We start from the raw sequence: 25,395 nt of genomic DNA, 5'->3' as shown, positions 1-25,395 counted from the left end.
CCTCTCATTAATAATAATCTGTCTATCCAATTTTGAGCCTAACGAAGATTCAAATTTGATCATTTCTAGTAGACAAACATTGTCAAATTTAATTTAGTCTTCAGATCATCTATCAGATATCAACAGATCTAGAAATAAACATTGGATAGAATGAATATTAATAACGGACCAGTAAAATCGACAACAGTACTGGATCAGTCGTTCGACATAGTTTCCACCACATAGAGGTACTTCATATGTATTTTTTATTAGACTTTATTGACCAATAAAAAAGTAGTACAATAGGCGGATATATTCCTAAGCAACATTTTATATCAGTAAGGATATGCAAAAAATATAAAGGCAACGGAAAAACAAAATATTTTCTTGATAAATAAGGTATTTTGCGTTTAGTCATTTTTAAACATCAACTGGGTGTTGCAATAAAGAATTCATGACCACTTCATTACAAAATTCCACTCCCGGGACACATCCTGTTAGCATGTTATAAATATTTTATTCACCGTTTTTGGGATGAAAAGCCTTCTGTAAAATTTATTTAAAGGATTCGTTTGGAGATGATGTATTATTAATTGGTGTTGTTAGGTTCAGGGTCATGTATACATTTATTATGCAATATAAGAGTGAGAGACGAGAATGCAGTCCATCTGATGGTAAGTGACTACTGCCGCTCCTGGACATCTGTAATCAATCCCAGAGAATAATATATTCCTACCTCATGTTGGCCACATATGCGCCGTTAACCCTGAGGATTGAACTGGAATGCCTCGGAAATGTATGTCTCCCTTACCACGCCTTCAAAACCAAAACACAACAGCGCTTAACACTGCTGTTATTAGGCAGAAATAGGTGTAGCGGTCGTGCCCCTGTCGAACCACAGAGGGTTCCACTACCCGTAAATATTATATTTATTTCACAAATATTATGACGTATAAAAGAATAAACTCTTACTCTTAAACTCCACGTGTCTTCACCGAAGTTAGAGAAAGCATAGAAGCGTGGGAGCCGGCGCAGATCCGTACATTTCATACCAGCGTCCGATTTATATTACGTTGCAAATTTTTACGATAGAAGTCTACATTGACTTAGCAACGGCTGACTTATATGTTACCTACATGTTAGGCGTCCATAAGGCGGACCGCATGCACGTAAGCTACTCCAATTTTGTATAAACTTCATCATCATCATCAACCCATTGACTCAATGCTGAGCACGGCTCTCCTATCAGAATGAGAGATTAGGCCATAGTGCACCGCGCTGGCCAAGTGCGTATTGGTAGACTTCACATACCTTTGATTTTTTTTTAGATTTCTCAGGTATGCAGGGTTCCTCACAATGTTTTCCTTCACAGTTTAAGGAAGTGATATTAGCTTTTAATACGTACATAACTTTTGAAAAATCAGAGGTACGTATCTGGGATTTGAACCTCGGACTCTTCGATCAAGAGGCCGAGTTTCTTAACCACTAGGCTATCACTGCTTTTTATAGATATAAAATTATCTTCTACTGAAGGCCCGGGTTTTAGCCATCTATTACTATATGTAAACTCTAACATTTAAACGACACGTGAAGCTTACCTACCGCAGAGAAACGTGAACATCGATCTTTTACATAATTTACGATAACGACGAAAAATCGATAAAACTTTACGATTCAACACCATTAGGCTAGGAATCTAATTTTACGTTTTTAGCTGCATACTTACAAACAAATGTTACATTTACTCACTGTATAAATGTTGTAAATTAATTTGATTGTTTTTAAAACATTTAGTGGTTTTAAATAGAAAGAAATCATTACCCAATGACATATTTTGATACGTTATGTGTTAAAATATGTTCTTGAGTAAACAAAGTTATTTTTTATTATTAAGGAATTTAAAATTAAAAAAAACTAGATTAAACAACCGTAAACATAATCTAATCTTATATATAAAATTCTCGTGTCACAATGTTAGTGACCGTACTCTTCCGAAACGGCTTTACCGATTTTCATCGAATTTTATATGCATATTCAGTAGGTCTGAGAATCGGCTACTATCTATTTTTCATACCCCTAAGTGGTAAGTGATAAGTCACCTTTAACATTTTTTTATTTATATGACAACACAACGTTTGCCGGGTCAGCTAGATTTTTTTTTTATTTAATAAGTTCTTATGTTTGTGTTAAAATTTCAATCGGTTTTAAACGATCCCAACATGTTTATAAGTTTGTTGTTATGACATAGAGACTTCATAATGTTTACATATTGCATGTTTTACTTACTGACACCCAAGAACATGAACTGTAGACGTAAATAGAATTTAAATCGTAACTTACATTCATCGAAAATGACACAGATACGTTACTGTTTCTGAAGACTAAGTTGGAACACTTTTACAATTGCCTAACTTTTATAAGACATAAAAAGGTTGTGCCGTTGATAGCCAACACAAACAAAGGAGGAGTTCTGTCAAAATATATTAAAGTAAACTTATGTTTTGACGAGCTTTTGCCCGCGGCTTCGCTCGCGTTACGAAGTAATATTTTCATCCCCTATTATATCCCCTTGGGGGTAGAACTGATCAAAATCCTTTCTTAGCGGATGCCTACGTCATAACATCTACCTGCATGCCAAATTTCAGCCCGATCCGTCCAGTGGTTTGGGCTGTGCGTTGATAGATCACTATGTCAGTCATATTTGAGTTATATATATTAAGATTTAATTAGCAAATACTCAGTGTTCCATTTGGTGATCGGTGTCAATGGTATAAAATGGCCCCTTCATATCAGGCGTCTTAAATGCCTTTAATCTAATTCATATATAGCATGAAATATTTTATAGAAAATTTTATAAAAATATTTATTATTATAAGAACAGACATGAAATGTGGATGGCGCAGTAATTTTAAAATTACATTCAGTGTAATACATATTTTTATCGACTATCGATACAATCGGAGCAACACTACCCAAGTTACTTAGCGCAAAGAGCGGCCATTCTGAATTCGAGTTTTGTTTTGAATGAGAGCTGTTCACGTTCATTCTATTATGTTGGCTAAACTGGGCTCGTTGCCCGCGCTTTTCACGATAACAGATTAAAAATATAATTGATTTTACAGAGCAGATATTCAATAAACAAACGATTTTTTAATTTTACTTTTAGTAGACGGGTATAGTCCGCGTCACACTGCTAGTCCGCTCTGAAGTTGTTGCGAGCAGGTGTAGTCATACATTTTACTATGGCAACGCGATTCATTTCTATATTCAGAGCGGACTAGCAGTTTTACGCGGACTATACTATTTTTAATAAACTAAATAAATTAGGAAGGATACCTACCTAGGTAGGTATTTTTACACAAATTAACAATATTATCATGTAACTCTTAGGCCGGTTATTAAAAATCAATCTATCCATTGTTCAAAATCGACATTTGACAATTTCTTCAGACTAGATATCAAATTTATATCGTATTTATATATAGAGTCAAATTTATATCTTTGGTAGGTAAACATTACATAGATAGATTATAAAAAAACGGGCGTTAAAGTTTCATCTTTTGCATAAATGACGTTTGTTTTACAGATTTAACCGCCATTTTGAACTGTCAATGCAAAGTTTCGCGCCTTTTTGTAACTCAAGCAAAGTGTTAACCCTAGTCTGAATAGGTAAAAACTACATAAGTTTACATAAAAGCACGCAACTTCCACCCTACCACGGCCATAGAGCGGTCATTCTCAATTCATTCGTGTTTCAATGAGAGCCGTTCATTCCATTATGGCGGCGGGGGCTCCTTTCGCGCGCTTTTCCAACACTTTTTTAAAGCGCTATGTGTAATGTGGCCATATATTTTTTATAAAACCGGGACGCTTGCATTTTTGTAGAATACTTCATGATTCGGCCTCTGTTACTACTATTTTTTGCCTGATATCAATTCATTCGAGTTTCAATGAGAGCTGTTCAGTTCATTCCATTATGGCGGCGTGGGCTCCTTTCGCGCGCTTTTCCAACACTTTTTTTAAAGTGTAAGTGGCCTAGTAATTTTGCCATATTTTTTTGGAGTTTACTCCTGAGGAACGATTTGAGTTATAAGGCCCGGTACGGAAATTTTATGAGGAGTAAAATCAAGTGTAACACGAAAAGTTGAGGCGTAACGGTAACCAAAATATGAATCAAGAGTGCTTTTATTAATTTAAAATACAGTAAGTTCAAATCCCATATGAAAGTAATTATTACAATAAAAATAATTAGCAATATATAAAACATTAAAACGTCATTAACTAATTTGTTTACATTTTTGCATAAATTAAGTTATAGGTTTGATCATTTATAAACACTGTGAAAAATATGAACATTGGCGCCATAATATGATTAACAATCTTTTATGAACGTTTTTAAAGAAGAGTAACATATAAAATCAGTAAGCAATTGAATAAGACATAATATTAGCAAAATAAGTTTTTAACATAAAGAGGTTTTTGTAATTTACTGATATATTAATTTAACTTATAAAAATGGATGCATTATTGATCAGCACCATCTATCAACGATAAACGGGCAAAATCAAAACAGTATTATTTAATATTTATTACAGAATTATTGCTAATGAATTATGTTCAAAATAAGTTATATTAAATTAGCAATACGTTTTAAATGAATTCTAGAATTATAAAACATTCAGACACAATCCAAATTACATATAATAACATGTTTATTGAGTCTCATATAAATTTCATCCGTAAATTGCAACAAGGATATTTTATAGATGGCAAAGAAATTATAATTATTAAGTTTTAAGTTATAAAACGTTTAACATTGTTTTAAATATAAATAATTATATTATATTAAAATTTACTTTAATATAAACAATTATATTAAGTTACCATTATAATATTTGGAACCAAAATACATAGATTGATAAACTTGCAAACTTACAATTTATAAAACTTGCCACTAGATGGCGCTATTTTATATTATTTTGTAACATACTTTATGTAATACGCATTATTGAAGTAATATAAATAATCCGAATAATTACAGATATATGTTTGTTTCTCTTATCATTTTAGCAGATGCGTTCATTTACCTACCCTTTTTTCTATTCGATATATATCATAATTATTATTCGTAAGGAGTAAACTCCAATCGTGCGTCGTAGCTGACACACACACACTTTTTTTATAAAACCGGGACTCTTGCAAAATTGGACCCTTCATGATTCGACTTCTAAGGGGCCACTGTTACAACTATTTTTTGGCTGATAACAGTATTGTCGAGCACTGATATGATCTAGTTGGAAAGGTGTAGTAAAATTTATTCGAGGATTTACAATATGCGTCTGTTATTGATTATTTATCAATAAATTCAATGTTTACCTATCAAAAAAAAAAAAGATCGGACTTTCACAATGTCTAGTATGAAGAAATTGTCATCTCGTCGATCGTTGGGAAACGAAACATTGGATAGATTGATTATTAATAACGAGCGTCAGTCTAACTGACACCGACGAAAAAAAGGCTATTGAATATATTAGCATATATTTCCTACAGAACGACCTGTTAGTCGTGTAAAAAAATATTTTTAAATGCAATATTTTTATAGAGTACTTGTACATTTTAAAATCCCACAAACCGAAAGAGACTGTCCTTTTTAAATGTGTTTATATGGTCACAGTACGTATGGGATATGCACACGCATACATTGCACCAACACGAACTTGCCTGCAAAAACGTTAAAAGAGAAATTTCGCTTTGATATTAACCCTTTGTGTTACAAATACAAATTAAAATACTTTTACACAAACATTTCATATTTATAATAAAGCTTTAATCACACAAACATTGTGTATGGTTTCTGTGTGACACAGAAGTGTCATCGTTAAATATTTTCTCTGTCAGTCTGTATTTAATCCTTAGATAAGTAAAATACATAGATAGATACATTTGAAGGTGATAGAACCCTTTGTGGTTCGACTCCGGCTGCACCACCGCCACACCTATTTCTGCCTTATAACAGCGTTGTTAAACGCCGCTGAGTTCTGGTTTGAAGCGTGTGGTAAGGGAGACATACTTTTCCGAGGCGTTCCAGCTTAGTCCTCAGGGGCACATCTGTGGCCGACCTCCGTTACGAATATCTAATCCTATCTGAAGTCGATTACACATGTCCGTGGGCAGCAGTAGCCACTTACCATCAGGTGGACTGCATGATCGTCTGCTACTCCATATTATAAAAAAAAGATCACTCCTAACAAGAAAGTGTAACCAGTTATGAGAATTGAAATTGTTGCGTAAATAAAGTTTTGCCACGTCTCCGTTCCACTAAAATGTTTAAAATACTTATTTATTCATTACGTTAATAACATAGTGTTAGTTATTTATACGTACATTTTCTCTGGGAAGATTTTTTATTTGTCAAGAAAAAAAAATAACTGACAAATCATCCTTTTGTGGTTTTATCAAATTTCAAGCCGGTGACGTATCTTTCTATTTTACTTATCAAAGATTTAACCTGACAGCTTCAATCAGGAATTCTTCAAGGCAATATTTGGTTGAACAAAAAAGACGCTTTCTACACTCACAGCACTACACTAGTATTCCCAGTGTCGTGGGTGCCATGGACACACACAGAGACGAATACACACACACCCAAACCCTGAAAAGATATCCAAATTCATCATCCAGATGTCTGTCTGGCCGGGGATCGAACGGGGGACACTGCGCGTCACACCGGTATGGTGACCGCTTGAACACATTATATTGATGGAAGGCACATAATCAGGTGTGTCGTGGCAACCTTCCCCTACTAGTCAAGCGATGGCACCACTAGTATTCTGAATCACGCTATTGAAGTTTTCTCAATATCTTCTGTTTCCGCGCAAATGTGAATGGACCTGAACTATGTTTTATTTGATTATCTGTTACGCGGTTATTTAGTCTGTGGCGGTTTTTCTTATAATCTGGACCATAGTGCCGTGTATAGTCTGTGCAATCGTATCTATGTTCCTTTGTCTACTTTGTCTATTCTCTATAACTTCCGTCCGATAAAAAGTTCTGTTGAAGCAAGTTGAAGTAATGACCATCTCTAAAAATATTATAGGAAAAGCGCGGGAAATCTTGAAGACGGCGGGAGCATTTTCTAGCAGAAATTTTAAATTTTAAACATTGATCAGTGGAGTTTGTAAAATGATCTTTCTTAACTACTTCTATTAGCCTATTAGTTTCTTTTATTTCATTATATTCCTTGGTAAGTTTTTACATTATTTAGTTTCTTCATATTTTTATTTACTATGGACGAACCCCCGGACCCCGGGGGTTCAGTTCCTCCGGTTGCATGTAATATTACAATTTCCAACAATGATTCTAGTGTAGATACAGATGCCTCCATAAATGTAAGCTATCGCAAGCGTCCGAAACATAAGAAAATTTGTAAAAATTGTAATAAAAAAAGGAAAAGCAGTCATTCACAATCACATACAAAGAACGATTGTAACTGTGATAGTGATGAAAATTCATCACATCGTAACAAAACAGTTGAACCTGAATCTGGTACAATAGAAAAATCTGTAAATCCAAATCCTATACAGCCCACAACAATATATCGTGAAGTATTTTTAAATTCAGATATTTCACCATACATAGTTCATGTGCAACGTAATCTTCTGTCCCCTAATGATCCAACTACTTTTCATCCCGTTTCATTTGGAAGGTTCCTTCAAAAATTCTCCTTTAGAAATATTATCAATGGCAGCATTAAAAAGATTGGCAGGAACAAGATCTCCCTAGCATTCTCAAACCATGTTGATGCTAATACATTTCTACAACACTCCAGTTTAAATTCAAATAATTTAAAAGCTTTTATTCCAACATTTTGTATTACTAGAATGGGTTTGATTAGAGGTGTGCCAGTAGAATGGTCGCCTGAAGATATTAAAGAATCTATAACAGTACCATTTGGTTGTGGAGAAATAATAAGAATTAGACGTCTTAATTATAAGGTAATGGTTGATGGCTCTCCTGTGTGGAAACCTTCACAAACTGTTGTGTTAACTTTTGATGGTCAAATTTTACCAAAACATATTTATATATGTTATAATGCCCTTGCTGTTGAACTGTACACCTACCCTACCATCCAGTGTTATCAGTGTTGTAGGTATGGTCATACAAAGACCCAGTGTCGCTCCAAGCCACGCTGCTTTAAGTGCGGTGAAGGCCACACTGGTGATTCGTGTGATATTGAGGATGATTGTGCGCTATGTTGTTCATGTACTGGTGCTCATTTTGCAACTGACAAGTCTTGTCCCGAATTTGTTAGACAAAAACAAATAAAATTAACTATGGCTCAAAGTTGTATATCATATGCAGAAGCATCAAAATTGCATCCTCCTATCCCAAAGTCTTACTCAGATGCTTTAAAAACACCTCAGCAACAATATGTTATCCAGGATTCAAATAAGTTAAGTCATGCCAATCATTCAACTGTCCAACAAAATAGATCTTCATATAAGAAAACAGTATTTTTAAAACCTCGCTCCCCTCCTAAACAACAGAAAGGATATGATCAAGTTACACATCAATCTATGATTAGAGAATATGATATTCCATTGCCCAGTAATGGCAGTTTAATTAACACAAATGTAGATGTAAATAAACAAACAAATGTAAATGAAATAATAGTATCTTTAATAAATCTTTTGTTACAAAATAATATATGTTCACCGAACAACGCTGCTGCTCTGGTTGAAATTATGAAACAAATCACAATTGATAATGGATCACAAATCCAAAATCCTGCAGTGGAACTGCAGAAGCATAATAAGCAAGAAAACTGATCTTGCTTATTTAATTAATAAATATGACCCACTACTTATATCCCTTTCGGAGACATGGTTGTCTCCGGGTAGTTTCTTTAAAATACCTGGATACACATGTCTCCGAAAGGATAGATCAGATGGTTATGGTGGCATAGCCACCCTTGTCAAAAATTCTGTAAATTTCTCTTCTGTCTCTCTCCCTGTTAATGATGATATTCCAATTCTCGCAATATCTATAGATAATGTATGTTATGTGACAGTTTACATTGCTCATCCTTCCCTACTAGTATTTGATACAATTAAAGAAATATTACCAACCCTGCCGCAACCAATTTTAATTTTAGGAGATTTTAACTGTCATCACCAAACATGGGGCAGCGCCATAAATAACTATTACGGCGAACAAATGTTAGAAATAATAGACAGTAATAATCTGTGTATTTTAAATACAGGTAAGCCTACACGCCGTACTAGTCCCGTTGAGAATATAAGTGCTGTTGATTTGTCCATATGTTCACCTAACCTTGCCTCGGTATTATCCTGGGATACACTTCCTCTTACATACGGCAGTGATCATTATCCAATTTTAATAAACATGCCTTCACCGTTTAGCCATAACTTGTCACAAAAACATATGATTCGGCCCAGATATAGATTAAATAAAACAAATTTGGCAGATTATCAAAATTATACAGATTCTAAATTCACGTTACTTCCTAGAGTATGTTATAATAACGAACCTCTTTGCAATGATGCTTTTGTAAGCACGTTGCAAGGGGCAGCTAATAAAATATTTCCCGAACGAAATGACATTACAAAAAATTGCCAAATTTCATCTCCACCATGGTGGGATGAAGAATGTACGGAGGCCGTTAAAAAGCGAAAAGAGGCTGAAAAGCAATATAGCTGTGAAATGACACCTGAGAACTTCAAAATATTATCTGAAACTATTAATAATACACATAAATTTTTGAAAAAGAAAAAGTCTAACGGTTGGAGAACATTCTGCTCATTAGTTTCACCCGACACCCGATCTTCAGTTGTTTGGAAAAATATTAAACGATTCCGTTCAGTCTACAAAGAATCCAATTTCACTTATCTTTCGACAACACTTGCTTTTAATTTTATGGACAAGTTAGCTCCACCTTATGCTCCTGAAAAAGCGGAATGTTTTCAGCATCTTAATAGTTCAATCGATGAGCAAATCGGTCTTGATTCTCCATTTACAATGTCTGAATTAAATAATGTTTTATCAAATCTTAAGGACTCTGCCCCGGGTGAAGATCTTATACCCTATTCTTTTATTGTAAATCTTAATGAATCTATGCGTAGTTATTATTTAGATATCGTTAATTCTGTAATGTTATCAGGCACAATTCCTCCTTTATGGAAGTCACAGATAATTATTCCTATATTGAAACCGGGCAAACCCCCTGAACAACCTACATCATATAGACCTATAGCCTTATCATCCGTTTTAGCAAAAATAGCTGAACATTTAATAAAAAATCGTTTAGAATGGTTCATTGAACATAATAACTTCATTTCAAGCACTCAATTTGGTTTCAGAAAAGGTAAAAGTACATTAGATAGCATTGCTATATTTTGTACCGATATCCGACTTGCATTCACAAATAGTGAGTCACTTGTAGCTGTATTTTTAGACATTCAATCTGCATACGATAGTGTCCTTCTTCCAGTGTTACGCCAAAAGATGAATAATTTGGGTCTTCCGGAGATGCTCACAAACTTTGTTTCAAACCTCCTCACTGAGAGGAAAATTAAATTGTTTGTTAATGACGGCACCTGTATTGAGAGACTTGTGTGGAAAGGACTCCCACAGGGGTCTGTTCTCAGTCCACTTTTGTACAATATTTATACATATGACATAGTACACTCCATCATAAGTCCCATAAAAATGTTACAGTATGCAGATGATCTTCTTTTATACACCAATAATGCTAATATTCTCATTGCTTGTGATTTACTTTCACATTCACTGGATTCATTAAAGTCTTGGTTAATTTTAAATGGTTTAGATATATCTGCCCCCAAAAGTACTACAGTCATTTTTTCTAGAAAACGAAGCATCCCTGCGGTAAAAATTCTTTTTGACAACGATGAAATCCCGATAAAGTCAGAAACCAAATTTCTTGGTTTAGTTTTAGATTCGAAGCTTACTGGTCTTCCACACTGTGAATATATTGCTTCTAAGTGTGAACGTAATATTAATATTTTAAGGTGTCTCACGGGAGTTTGGTGGGGCGCTCACCCTTATTCATTAAAGCTATTATATAATGCATTAATTAGAAGCGTCCTTGACTATGGTACATTTCTATTAGAGCCTGGATGTTTACACGGTTGGAAAAAATTAGACAATATTCAATCAAAATGTCTGAGATTAATAACAGGTTGTATGAAGTCGAGTCCAATAAACGCCTTACAAGTTGAATGTAATGATCCTCCTCTGCGTTTAAGACGTCAGTACTTATCAGATCGTTTCATATTTAGATCTTTACAGTTTTCTGAACATCCCTTATTTCCTATATTACAAATTTTGTCACAAAATGTTCATAAATCAACTTTTTGGAAACATAAAACCTGTATTGTTAATAGTTATCAAAAATTTAAATCTTGATCATCTCCAACATTCCGGTCAGTTACTTTACCTGTTTATAAATACGACTATAAGTGTATAACCATATCTCCAAATATATGTTCCAATATTGGTGTAAATAAATACAGTAAAGAAATAGATAAACAAATTAATAACGTTCTGGCAACTAATTGGAATGGCTGGCATTTTATTTATACGGATGCATCAAAAAAGTCAAACGCTGGATGCGTGGGTGTGGGTGTGTATCATCAGCAGTATGATATTGTACAGAAAGTTAAATTACCACCAGAATCTTCTGTTTTTACAGGCGAGTGTTTCGGTTTATTAAAGGCTTTGGAGTATGTATTACTCATGAAATTAAGGAGAGCCGTCATATTTACTGATTCTTTAAGTTCTTTACAAGCTTTAGCTAAATTTCCACTTAAAGCTAAAAATTGTCCTCCAATTATGGAAATTAGAAAATTACTTTTAAATTGTTCCATTAATCATACTGAGGTATCATTTGCATGGATACCTAGTCATTGCGGCATCAAAGGAAATGTTAGGGCTGACGAGATTGCGACTGATGCTATAGAATGTGGTGATATTTGTCCATACATCAATTATACTTATGATTTACTCACCTTGTCTAAGGTTTACCTTCGAGAATCATGGAATGAAATTTGGTTTCAAACTTGTAAATTTAAAGGTAGATTTTATGCACTTGTTCAACCTAACATTCCAGCTAAACCGTGGTTCTCTAGGGTTAAACTTGGTAAAAAAGTTACATCTATTTTGATACGTTCACGACTGGGTCATGTCTGTTCTCCCAAACATCTAGCTAGAATTAGTATTGTTAATAACGCAATGTGTCCTTGTGGTGTTGATGAGGGTGATTTAAATCATATATTTTTTGCTTGTCCACTTTATGACCGCTCTTCCTTGTTGCAAAGCCTTATTTCTCTCCGTGTTCCTTTTCCTCTTTGTATTACTACCCTATTAATATTTGATAATCCACAAATATATTCAATCTTAGCATCTTATTTATCTACAAACAATATCAACCTTTGATAATTACTTAATACTTATATTCCTTTCCTATTTATCTATATTTTCCTAAACTTCCCTGATCCTTGTCCTTTTCCAAATTAATCGATCTTTACTTTTTTATATTTTGAATTTCCCCGTTTTTAAACGTACATCAACTTGACATTGGCAAAATGGTCATAAGACCGAGAAGCCATCGCAAAAACAAAAAAAAAAAAAAAAAAAAAAATATTATAAATTGGTGAGTGGCACCATTATATCGTCCAAAGATATAACATCTTCCATATATATATATAAACACCGAGATTAGCGGAGCACGATACTCCCAAAGCACATTACATTATCACGTTGCCTTGATCTTAAAATGGCTGTATGAAAATTTATCAGTCGGTAAATAGGGACCGCTTACTTTTAACTCCCTAATAATATCTTTGGGAGTAGGGAGTGGCTGAAAAACAGCGCTGCGCGGGATTTCTATCCCGCGTTAGCTAAAGCTGAGCCACTTCCTATTGCCCCAGCGCATGTATGTTAAAAAAATATTTGTTATGTATCGTAATCTATTGTTTTATTCATGTGTATGGCAATAAATGATTTTTATTATTATTATTATTATTTATTAAAAAAATGTGAGCCGTCACGGGACGCCTGGCAGATGTGAAACATCGACATTATTTTGTAAAAGTAATATGCAGAAAAGAACATATTGTGATAGAAACTAAATATGTCATAATGATAAAATAAAATATTACGATTTTTTTCCAGATAACGATGACTATTTATTGAATTCGATTGCGCATGACGACGCGTCGCCACACCGTACACACTACTGCATATAGACTGTATATATATACCATCGTATAGCGTGGCATGCGTCGCCACGCCAGAAATCGGTTTTACGTGCGGCTATAGATGTTTCACATCAAAAAACTGATTCTTAAAGGTGTGTGAAATCTACAAATTGACACTTTTCCAGCGCTATGGACTATGGCCTAATCCTTCTCATTCTGAGAGGAGACCCTTGCCCAGCAGTGGAACAGTAATGGATTGATGACAAAAACTTATTAACTATAACAATTACGTGTCTGTTTCTTCACAGTAAGAATGCGTGGAAGGGAATGCATTCATACATTCCAACCTCAGACCAAAAAGGAAAGACAACGCCTCTACATTGCCATAAAGACAACTTATTACATATGTTATTGAGCGCAGTTGTGTATTTCGTTAATGGAGTAAATATTATTCTAGAAATAAATAATAGTTAAAAAAAACTAAAAAATACGCTTTTATAAAAAATTCGACCAAAAAATGAAAAATAAATAATAGATTAAAAAAAATAAAAAAATACACTTTTTGATTAAAAAAAATAGAAAATCTTTTATAGAAGTTGAGGTCAGGTCAGGTCAGGTCAGGTCACGTCAGGTCAGGTCAGGTCAGGTCAGGTCAGGTCAGGTCAGGTGATGGGCGCGCCTGGTAGATTACTTTATTGGTCTTAACGCAGACCTTCCGGGTCTCAGGAAAACAAAAATCGCTGATCCTGATTATCCTAGTAAGGATAACGGGTCAGAATGTTTAAAATATTGAATAGTCATCGGTCCTTAATAAGTATGCCAAATTTCGAGTTAATCCGACGTTTTGAAGGGGGTTAAAATCATGTTCAAAGATTCCGTTACATACTAACATACCAACATACATACGTCTGAAGCTAATAAAAGCGTATTAAAAATAGAGAAATCAGTCCACCTCTTTTTTTTTCCCGACCACAACTACGCCACTGTTTTCAGCCTTTTGGTCCTCCCTAACATTTCTATATAAAAGGTTGCTACGCATTTTATCCCGAAATTGCCACATTTATCATCAAATGACTCATTCAACATTATTAATTAGTCCGTGTATACCATATGAATCGGCATAATTTAATATACTTCGATATCTTGTATGTGGCGAAGTCTATCTTTTTGGTCTGTGATCACCATGATTACATTACAATGGAATTGTTCACTGTGCTTGTGATGTTTCGTAACATGTGTAATCATCATTCTTTCTATTATAATTATAATTACAGTTCTATGCAATAATAATCTTTATATATATATACCTATTTCTTATGTGCGTGTGTATGTCACTGAACTCATCCTAAACGACTGTACTGATTTTGATGAAATTTGTTGTGTTCAAGGGGACTTGAGAATGGTTTAGATTCACAATTTAGTCCGTGGGAAAAGGTTTTTTTAATTAATTTTTAATTCGTAAGTAGTAATAGAATCGGAAACTATGCATTTGATCAAGTGATGATCAAATGCATTTGATTGGCTTTGTTGTCCAAGAGCCCACGAAGGTTTGGGAGTTGGTAAGACCAATTTTCGATAGATGGCACCACTGTCATTCCAATGCAGGTACAAATTTTCCGCTTTATGTATGTCAAATTATTTCTTTAAAATGCGGGCGAAGCCGCGGGCACCACTAGTATACAGTAAAACTTAAGAAAAAAATAACTAAATGTCGATATCGTCTGATAAATTGATAAGCGAAATACATTTGTAATTGTTAGATCGCACAGAGTCAATATAAGTAGTGATAGGCGTAGTGAAGAAACTCGACATTTCAGGGAGTCCGAGGTTCAAATGCCATGCAATTTTCAAAGTTATATGCGTATTAGAAATTAATTATCACTTTCTTAAATTGCGAACATAGATTAGTAAAGATTACTCACTCCTAACAAGAAAATTTAACCAGTTTTGACATTTGAAATTGTCACTGTCATTCATATTCGTGTTTGAAAAATATTTAAAAAAATTAGTTTTATAGATCATTTACGAATAAAAGGATATTTCTCTACACTTTTTCTTCGATTTCGTGTTTTTGTACCACTTAACTGCGCATGTCGGCATAGTTCCGCGGAAAGTACACCATGACAGCCATTAAATGGCTGTCAGAATAGTCAGCCGTTTAAACCATTTAATGGCTTTCTTCAATTATAAGGCGGTGAGATATCTATACTTATCTATGATTGCGAAGGAAAACGTCGTGAGAAAACCTGCGCACCCGATAGTTTCAAAAAATGTTAAGGGTGTGTGAAGTCTACCAATATGCACTTGTCCAGCGCGGTGGACTATGGCCTAATCCTTCTCATTCTGAGGAGACCAGTGCCCAGTAGTGCGACAGTAATGGGTTGACAACAGAGCCTAATTAATAAACAGTAGACCTCGGATAAAATAAAATAGGCCTCTACATTAAAGCATTACTCAAAAAGAGGCCACATTCATACCTCTCTTTTACCTCACAAAAGTTGTAGCATATTTCGAGTTGCATCGTGTACGAATGGCCTTATTACTCTGAATTCAAAAACAGTTTCAGTTGAATGGGGGGATGATACGCATTCAGATCTGTAGATCTCAAAACATTTTGAAAAGCAAAATTTTCATATCAAATGATGAATGAGTTACAAATACTGATAAAGCAGCAAATGAAAAATTATACAGATGGGCGAGATAGAAATAAAAATTTTCATATGCTTCAAAATTATATTTGTAAATTTATTTATATCATTTACAGTAAATTTTATTACTAAATAACAAGAAATTATTAAAGCTAAAATATATACAAAATATTTCTAATTAACAATATATACAATCAAGAGTAAAAATTTAATTTAATTTTAAATTTAATTTTATATATGACTCAAGATTTAATTTCATATGTTTGATTATAACATTGAAGTATGAAACGAGTATGCAGTCCACCTGATGGTAAGTGGGTACTGCCGCCAATTAGGATCAGATAGGGTTAGATTCCTACCTGAGGCAAGCCACAGATGCGCCGCTACCCATGACGACTTAGCTGGAGTAGGACTTAGCCTCGAAAAGGTATGTCTCCTTTACCACACACTTCAAACCAGAACACATCAGCGCTTAACACTGCTGTTATTAGGCGGAAATAACTGTTGCGGTGCTGCCGCCGGAGTCGAACCACAAATGGTTGGCCAAAACCGACACTATAAGTATTAGCGAAATGCTGAAAGAAGGATGAAAACTAACACTGCATAATTCGATTTTTTAGAATATATTTCCTTCCCGGGAATCGAACGACTTCATTTTGAAAAAACACACACCCTGTTTATTCCATCGGATAAAGTCGCAAATAAGGATCAAATTCTGAGATACTTACATATAAAATTCTCGTGTCACAATGTTGGTTACCGTACTCCTCCGAAACGGCTTTACCTATTTTCACCAAATTTTATAAGCATATTCAGTAGGTCTGAGAATCAGCTACCATCTATTTTACGTACCCCTAAGTGATAAGAGTTGTTCATCCTTAACAGTTTTTATTTATACAACACAACGTTTGCCGAGTCAGCTAGTAATGATATATGACAAACTACATAAGCTAGGAGAAGCATAATTTTGAAGATAATGTACATTGCCGTAAAAATATAACATGAAAACAGTGTAACGTTACAGCAAATGTAGACTCTAGGGAGTTTCGTATACTGTCTAATGTCTTTAAAATGCTGTGTTCTATTCATAGAATATGTTAGTAACCACGTGTTGAGGTCAATATACTATCCCGGTTCGAGGTAACAATGAACTAATAAGCGTTACACAGCTGGGAAATTAATATTCAATAGAGTCAGTCTATCAAACGGCGGGTCTGAGGTTCGATTCCTAGACAACACCTTTTACAAGTACATAATTAGAAAATAATTATAATGTTGTACTTGTTATAAAGGTGAAGATAAACATCGTGAGGAAACCAGCACGTCTTAATTCAAAAGAAAGTTCTGAAGAAGGACGGTGGTAGAAAACTTTGGGGTTCGAACCCGAAGGTACCACCGCCCGCCCCACACGTATTATTGAAAGCTTTTGATAATGTACTTGTATATGGAGTACTTATGTAGGGCGTTCCTACTTAGTCCTCAAGACGTACCAAGAATATTGCATACTAGCTGACCCGGCAAACTTTGTACCGCCTCAAAATCTATTTATCAAATATATTTCATATAAAATATAGCCTATGTTACTCGTGGATAATGTAGCTTTCGAATGGTGAAATAATTTTTAAAATCGGTCCAGTAGTTTTTGAGCCTATTCATTACAATCAAACAAACAAACAAAGTTTTCCTCTTTATAATATTAGTATAGAAGTACAGATATCACCGACTTCATTAAAACGCTAATCTTCTCAGGGGTTGATAAGAGATGTCCGCACAGCTGGTGCCACTTACAATCAGTTAAACTGATTCTCATTTTTTACTTCAATCATAAAAAAAAATCGAAAACAAAATTCATAAAGCTACATCAGGAGCAAGAGACAGCTCGAGATGCAGCTTAATAGAAGCTTTCAGGTGAAGCTTTTTGCAACGTACTAAAAGGGAAGGCCGAGCCCTACGGACATTTGCCTGCCCTATTCACGTCAAACTAGAACGCGACCTACACTGCAAAGTACCATGTATATAAATACAAAAAATCTTGGTGTGGTAAGGGAGAGATACTTTGCCGAGGCGTTCCAGCTTATTCCTCAGGAGTAGCGGCGCATTTGTGGCTGACCTCAGGTAGGAATCTAATCTGGGTTGATTGCGGATGTCCAGGGGCGGAGGTAGTCAGATGGACTGAGAGCTGGTATGCTATTCCTATATTTCTCGTATATATAAAGAAACTAGCTGACCCGGCAAACGTTGTGTTGCCATATAAATAAAAAAATGTTAAGGGTGAACAACCCTTATCACTTAGGGGTGTGAAAAATAGATAGTAACCGATTCTCAGACCTACTGAATATGCATATAAAATTTAGTGAAAATCGGTAAAGCCCTTTCGGAGGAGTACGGTAACTAACACTGTGACACGAGATTTTTATATATAAGATCACAAAATGGGATATCTATGGTCATATGTTTTATATAATTTTGTATACTTTTTATACTTTTATGAATACAACAAACATGTTTTTCTTTCCGTACCTTCTGTATTGTACTGACGAGATGACAGTCTCAATTCGAAGCTTGTACATATACAAGACATTGAGAAAACTCCCACAGCGTGATTCAGAAATACTAACAGCGCCATCTCTTGGAGGTTATATACCATTTTCAAATTACTTACTGAGAACATTCTGCGAAAGATGTACATCATTTAATATTTATAATTCAAAATTCGCAAAGCTTCATAATATCTTAAGATCATTAATCTTTTCAATTAAGACATTGAGTTGGCAGAGCGAATCCTTAATTAAATTTATAATCACGCGAGTACCAAGGAATATGATATTAATTTTTGAAAAAGGCTTTAATTAAGATACACGCTTTCTCTTTCTCCTTTGTTGGCATGTAAGGTTTTAATTTTGATGCAAAGATCCTAAATTTTCGGTTTAAGTTCAACGAAATGTTAATTTTTTTCAATAAGCCCATACAAACTTGCTTTAGTACTTTTTAAAATAACTCCAGAATGTATTGTAACAATTCACAGAATTTTTTGGACAAGAATAAATAAAATAATAATAATAGAATTCGCTGTGGTAGAATTCTCTGTGGTTCGACTCCGGCGGCACCACCGCCACATCTATTTCTGCCTAATAACAGCGGTGTTAAGCGCTGCTGTGTTTTAGTTTGAAGGTTGTGGTAAGGGAGACATACTTTTGCGAGGCGTTCCAGCTTAGTCCTCAGGGCTAGCGGCGAATCTATTGCCAAGCTCAGATAGAAAACGAATCCAATCTAAGGTTGATTACAGATGACCGCAGGCGGTAGTAGCCACTCACCATCAGGTGAACTGCATGCTCGTCTGCTACTCCTATAGTATATAAAACACACATTTTAAATAATTTAATCCCTTATGGAGTTCGTTTCAACGTCCCCAAAAATCCGCAAGAGACAATACTTTTTAGATTTCTAAAAGTTCTCATCTCATTTGCTAAAAAAAAAGTCTATTCCCGATCTACAGACAGACATTTCTTTCATATATTTATATAACTGCGAGGTCATCTCGCTCTATTTGGCTTGGCGTGGGCAACGAATGGTCTGGAAAGTTTGAGGTGCCTAGTCTAGAACTCTAGTGCATCTGGTTTTCAGATTTCAATTTAGCACTTTTGATTGTTTTATTCCACGACTGAATTAGCATAATCTACTTTAGTTTTTGGCCGCGGCTTCGCCCGCATTTAAAAGAAAATAATATGGCATACTAACAAACACAAAACTGAAAATTCGTACCTTCATTGGAACGACAGTGGCACCATCTGGCGAAAATTGGTCGTACCAACTCTGGAACCTTCGTGGGCTCATGGACAACAACTTTGCTAAAGATTGCTATTCAATCCTTACTAATATCGATTAAAATAATCGATTTATTTGGTCCAAAAGATCGATTCTCCGAATCGATCTTAGATCGCCATCCCTAGTTCCCGTAGGATTTCCGGGATAAAAACTATCCTATGTCCGTTCTCGGGTCTCAGACTAACTTTGTACAAAATTTCATTAAAATCGGTTCAGTAGTTTAGGCGTGAAGAAGAGAAAACCAGACAGACCGACAGAGTTACTGTCGGATTTATAATATTAGTAAGGATTAGTAGGTTTGATTCGAAGTGTTTAAAAAGCGTATTTTTTGGTGAGTGACCAAACCATCTATATAAATCTGTAATTAACCCCACAGAGGATTAGAGTCCTATTTGTGGTCGGCCACAGATCCTTTTCTACTCCTAAAAAGTAAACTAGAAAGCCTCGGAAAATACCATAGTCAATTTTATTAAAGCACTATTAAGTTTGCCTTCGATATTTGACTTCACCGATAAAGGAAGTCATAATTAATTTCTAATACACACATACCTTTTGAAAAATCACAGATGCGTTTGATTCGAACCTGGCACCACTCGATTACCGCAGTGATAGCGTAGTGTATCCCAGGCACCTCTGATTTTTCAAAGTTATGTGCGTATTAGAAATTAATTATCACTTGCTTAAACGGTGAAGGAAAACATCGTGAGGAAATCTGCGTATTTGAAAAAACTTATAAAGAAATTTTGAAAGGTATTTGAAGTCTATCAATACGCACTTGGCCAGCGCGGTGGATTATAGCCTAAGCCTTCTCAATCAGAGAGGAGATCCGTGCACAGCAGTGGGACAGTAATTGGTTGATGATGATGATAACCATTCGATTAAGAGACCGAGTTTAACACCGATAGTCTTACTTGGGCAATAATGCCCATAAGTAAGACTATCGCTGACTACATAGCTATAGTCTGATTTATAATTAGGTGTCGTAAGAAAATACGTTTCAAATGATAGTTTGTTATTTTGGACAATATTAAATTAATACAACAATAATAAAATAATAATCTAAAAAAATTAAGATCAATTCACATTTTCTAATATTTATTTTACCTCAATTTCGTTCCATACAGTAATAATAATAAAAAACAAGGTTTATGGTAGAAAATTAAAATGTGATCATGGTAACACAATCGGAACCCAGAACATTTCTTGTGCCGTCATTTTTAAGTTTCGTAGCTGATGTTATTCATTTTCGTGATTGTAATTGAACTCGAATGTATTATCGTTTTCATAGCGCGTTTGTTAAATTGTGAATACTTGTAAAGTTTTCGTTCTTTGTTGAGTTTGTTAAAGATTTTGTTTCTTGTTAATTTTGACAGTGACATTTGTTTGTTTACATTTTGGACACCTAATTATGAATCAGACTATAAGTTAGTTTTCACCAAGATTTACAGAAAATCTCTATAATGCGATCGAATAAAACTATTGCATAGTTGAGCGTGACACCAGGCTCACATGTACCAAAGGCATATGTCGGGGAAAACGTGACTCATACAGTATCAGTACACAACCGCGAATCAGGAACACGTGATGACCACACCGACACATGTGGAGATTGTTCACATGTTCTTATCTCGACTATCTTCATCTATATCTATAGGTATAGATGAAGCACATGAGCTATGAGTAGATGAACCGCATAATCTCGCGGCATGTGTGTGTGATCCATAGATAAGTATAGATATCTCACCGCCTTGTAATTGAAGGAAGCCATTAAATGACTTAAGCGGCTGACAGAATTGTCAGCCGTTTAATAGCTGTCATTGTGTAATTTACGCGGAATAATGCCGACATGCGCAGTTAAGACAAGAAATCGAAGAAAAAGTGCGAAAAAATATCGTAATATTCGTAAATGATCTAAAAACTACATTTTTTATATTTTTCAAACAGGAAAATATTTGACAATGACAATTGTCAAAAGGTTACATTTTCTTGTTAGGAGCAAGTAATCATTACTAATGTATGGTGTGATGGATAAAGTTGAAAAACATTGAGCGCCATAAATCTATTTTCATTTCACCAAATGATGAATGAAATCCTTTATTTAAATTCTTTTTAAACTAATTCAATTCCTATATTGCAGGGTAAGGTGGAATACATATGTGAAATACATTCGTTCTGAGCTTCTATCTTAACCCAAATTAACGTAAATGTTAATAATAACTAGGTATAGTCCGCGCCAAACTGCTAGTCCGCTCCGAAGTTGTTCCGAGCAGGTGTAATCATACAATTTGCTATGGCGACGCGGTCCATTTCTATATTCAGATCGGACTAGCAGTTTTACGCGGACTATACATACGAGGGTACGTTTTTAAGTTCGCGGAATGAGGGACAAGGAGCGAAAATAAAATGTCAAAATTATTTTTCTTTTTGTACATATTCTCCTGCAAGACGAATGCATTTTTCAGATCTTTGTATTAACTTATTTAAACCCTCATAAAAAAATGTTTTGTCCTTGTCGGAAAAATACGAGGAAATTGCGTCCTTTACTTCTTCGTCTGTAGAAAATTTCTTTCCACGAAGCTCTTTTTTCATTTTTGGAAAGAGATAATAATCGCTGGGAGCCAGGTCTGGACTATAGGGTGGGTGATTTAAAATATCAAAGCCCATCTTATGCAGGGCAGCCAGTGCAATACGGCTCTTGTGTACGGGCGCATTGTCGTGCAACAGCAGGACACCTCTGGATAATTTTCCTCGTCTTTTTTCTTTGATGGCTTCTTTTAACCGCTCCAAGATTGTTGCGTAATATTCTCCGGTTATAGAGACACCTTTATCTTTGTAATCTATTAACAAAATTCCTTCTGCATCCCAAAAGACTGTCGCCATGAGTTTGCCGGCCGATTGTGACACCTTAAACTTTTTAGGAGGTGCTGTACCCTTTTTATGCCACTGCATGGAGTCTTGTTTAGACTCAGGTTCATAATGGTGAACCCAAGTTTCATCTCCAGTAACAATTCGATTCAGTACAATATCCTTATCTTCTCCACAGAGGTTCAAAAACGCACGGGAACATTCAACGCGTTGTTGTTTCTGAGGCGGCGTGAGCATTCTCGGCACCCACCGCGCGCTGACCTTAGTCATGCCAAGATGGTCCGCAAAACGCACCCTCGTAATTATATAAAAACAATCTCATATGTATCCAAAGAATGAGACATAGGTACTTTTGAAAAACATTACCCTCCACAGAAAAAAAGAGATTACAGCTTATTTTAGAACTCGGCCTCTCTGCGGTTCGAATTCAATGCTCGCTTTTCAGTTTTTTTTTAAGTTAAAGTCCCATTCGTAATGACATGCAGGGCAATAATGGATTGATGATCATCATCATTATTGACCCACTGCTGGGCACAGGTTTCCTCTCAGAATGAGAAGGATTAGGCCATAGTCCACCATGCTGACCAAATGCATATTGATATTCACACACCTGTTGAGGTTTTTTATATAAATCTCTTAAATGTGCAGGTTTACACTATGTTTTCCTTCACAGTTTAAGCAAGTGATAATTAATTTCTAATACGCACATAACTTTGAAAAATCAGCGTGTCTGGGACTTGCACCTCGGACCCCGTTCGTGATGCCGAATTTCTTAACCATTAGACTACCATTGCTTGTATGATGATGATGTTAGAATCCAATTTATTGTCTAAGTGTCTCATCTTCTTATGATTCAGTATCAACATTGACACTGGCCGTCCATCACACTTATCAAGCAAGACGTCACTTAGTCAATTAATATGACGTTATCAGGACGACGAACATTCGAGGTATTTATAGAGGATACATTGAACAACTGACGGCAAATAATAGGGTGACAAACTTCAAGGTAATTGAAGACCATAGAGAACATTTCATTGATAAAAATATACAAGAATTATGGTCCGAAATCTATGTTTTAGATGTAACACTCTGCATTTTAGCCAAATTGTTATTTTTTTGTTTTCGAAAATGAATTACATTCACACACAGTACAGTATTTTCCGATTAATGGAGATTTTTTGTCGCTTTAAGATTAGGTCTGTATCTGTAGTCGAAAGATCAGCCTTTAATCCTACATGGTGATCACAAATTTTTGACTTTGATTTTACTTCCAGTGACTTACCATCAGGTGAAATACACGCTCATATGCTACAAAAAATAAAAAAAAACCTGTAGTTCTCATACAAAACTTTTCCCCAGACAAAATCTAGTTACGCAGATGCATTCCTCACGTCGTGAAGAGTATCCTGTCTGAATAGCTCTTTACGAACAATGGCACGCTTTGCCATTGTCTCCTTTAACGATACAGCCGTCTCCTGACAGGAATGTAGCTGTAACTTTTGAAAACTCCTTGAAAAGCTGAAAATGCGTGTTTGGAACTCCAAGTCGTGTAAGCATTAGGCTTATGAGGTTATTTATAATGGGGACAAATGTACTTATAGACGTGGAATGTACTTCCTCCCGTAGTATTTCCAAGGCGCCATGACATGGGGATCTTCAAAAAATCTCCAGTTTATTGTCTCCACGCTTACATAAGGAATTTCAAACTTAGTTCTTAACGGCAACATCAGTGATTTACCATCAAGTGGACTGCACGCGTCTACTATACAACAGGTCCTAAAACACGGTGTAGGTCTAGATTTTTTCTGGGATAAAAGATTTTTTCCCCAGACAAAATCTAGTTACGCAAATGCGTTCCTCACGTGAAGAGTATCCGCGCTGAATAGCTCTATACAAACAATGGGACGCTTTGCCATTGTCTCCTTTAGCGATACAGCCGTCTCCTGACAGGAAAGTAGCCGTGTAACTTTTGAAAACTACTGAAAATGCTGTAAATATGTGTTTGCAACTGTAAGTCGTGTAAGGTTTATGAGGTTATTTCAAAGAGGAACAAATGATTGTGGACGTCAAATTAACTTCCTCCCGAAGTATTCCCAGAGCACTATGACATGAGATTTTCAAAAAACTCTTGTTTAATGTCTCTACACTTACATGAAGAATTCAAACTTGTTTAAACGGTAAAGAAAAACATCTTGAGGAAACCAGAATTTAAAAAACAGTTGTTAAGGCTATGTAAAGCCTATCAATACGCACTTTGCTAGATCGGTGGACTATGGCTATAACCTAACTCTGAGAGAAGACCCGTGCCCATCAGTGGGACAGAATTAGGTTGACGACGATGCTAACAACCAGGGGGCCTACCACCATCTTTTAAAAACCATCATAGTTCAGGAAAGTTTTACTTCCTCCTTAAAACAGTAAAATATTCCGTCATACACAGTTGAACAAACTTAAACCCTTATTAATTTGTCGCTTAGCCATTGTATAAACCAACTGAAATTGTCATATTTTGCTTAAAAAATTAAATTTCCTGCAAAAAAATGATTAAAATAAAATTGTTTTAAGAGATGGTAGTAACACTAGTAACCCCCCAGGTCCAATAGTGTAACGTGCCTTCCGAAGCACGGATCCCGCATAAAATTTTGCCACTAACGGTCACCCATCCGACTTTCGACCGCGGCCGGCCTTGCTTAACTTTGACTTTACACAACTACATATCTACTCCAATGTGAGTACATCTTTAGCATCGACTTTCAACATGTCGCGGAAACATTCATCATAATTTATCATATTCGCAGAAATAACTATCTTTCTGCTGATATCAGTCGTTTCAG

At 35.3% G+C, this 25,395-nt stretch overlaps 2 protein-coding genes across 2 annotated transcripts in view; one reads left to right on the top strand and one right to left on the bottom strand.

Annotated features, from left to right (window-relative positions):
* Positions 1–25,395, bottom strand: part of LOC140756944 (uncharacterized) — a 104,236-nt gene that overhangs the window by 57,827 nt on the left and 21,014 nt on the right. The gene's annotated exons all lie outside the window — the stretch shown is intronic.
* Positions 7,800–9,459, top strand: LOC140756884 (uncharacterized). Its single transcript, XM_073092417.1, has one exon. It carries the CDS (start codon positions 7,860–7,862, stop codon positions 8,805–8,807), a length of 948 nt encoding a protein of 315 aa, XP_072948518.1. The 5' UTR covers positions 7,800–7,859; the 3' UTR covers positions 8,808–9,459.

Source organism: Epargyreus clarus, unplaced genomic scaffold (assembly GCF_041222505.1).
Source record: "Epargyreus clarus isolate Ecla_fem2 unplaced genomic scaffold, WU_Ecla_fem_2.2 ptg000036l, whole genome shotgun sequence".
Lineage (NCBI taxonomy): Eukaryota > Metazoa > Arthropoda > Insecta > Lepidoptera > Hesperiidae > Epargyreus > Epargyreus clarus.
This window is presented reverse-complemented; position numbering and strand designations above follow the sequence as displayed.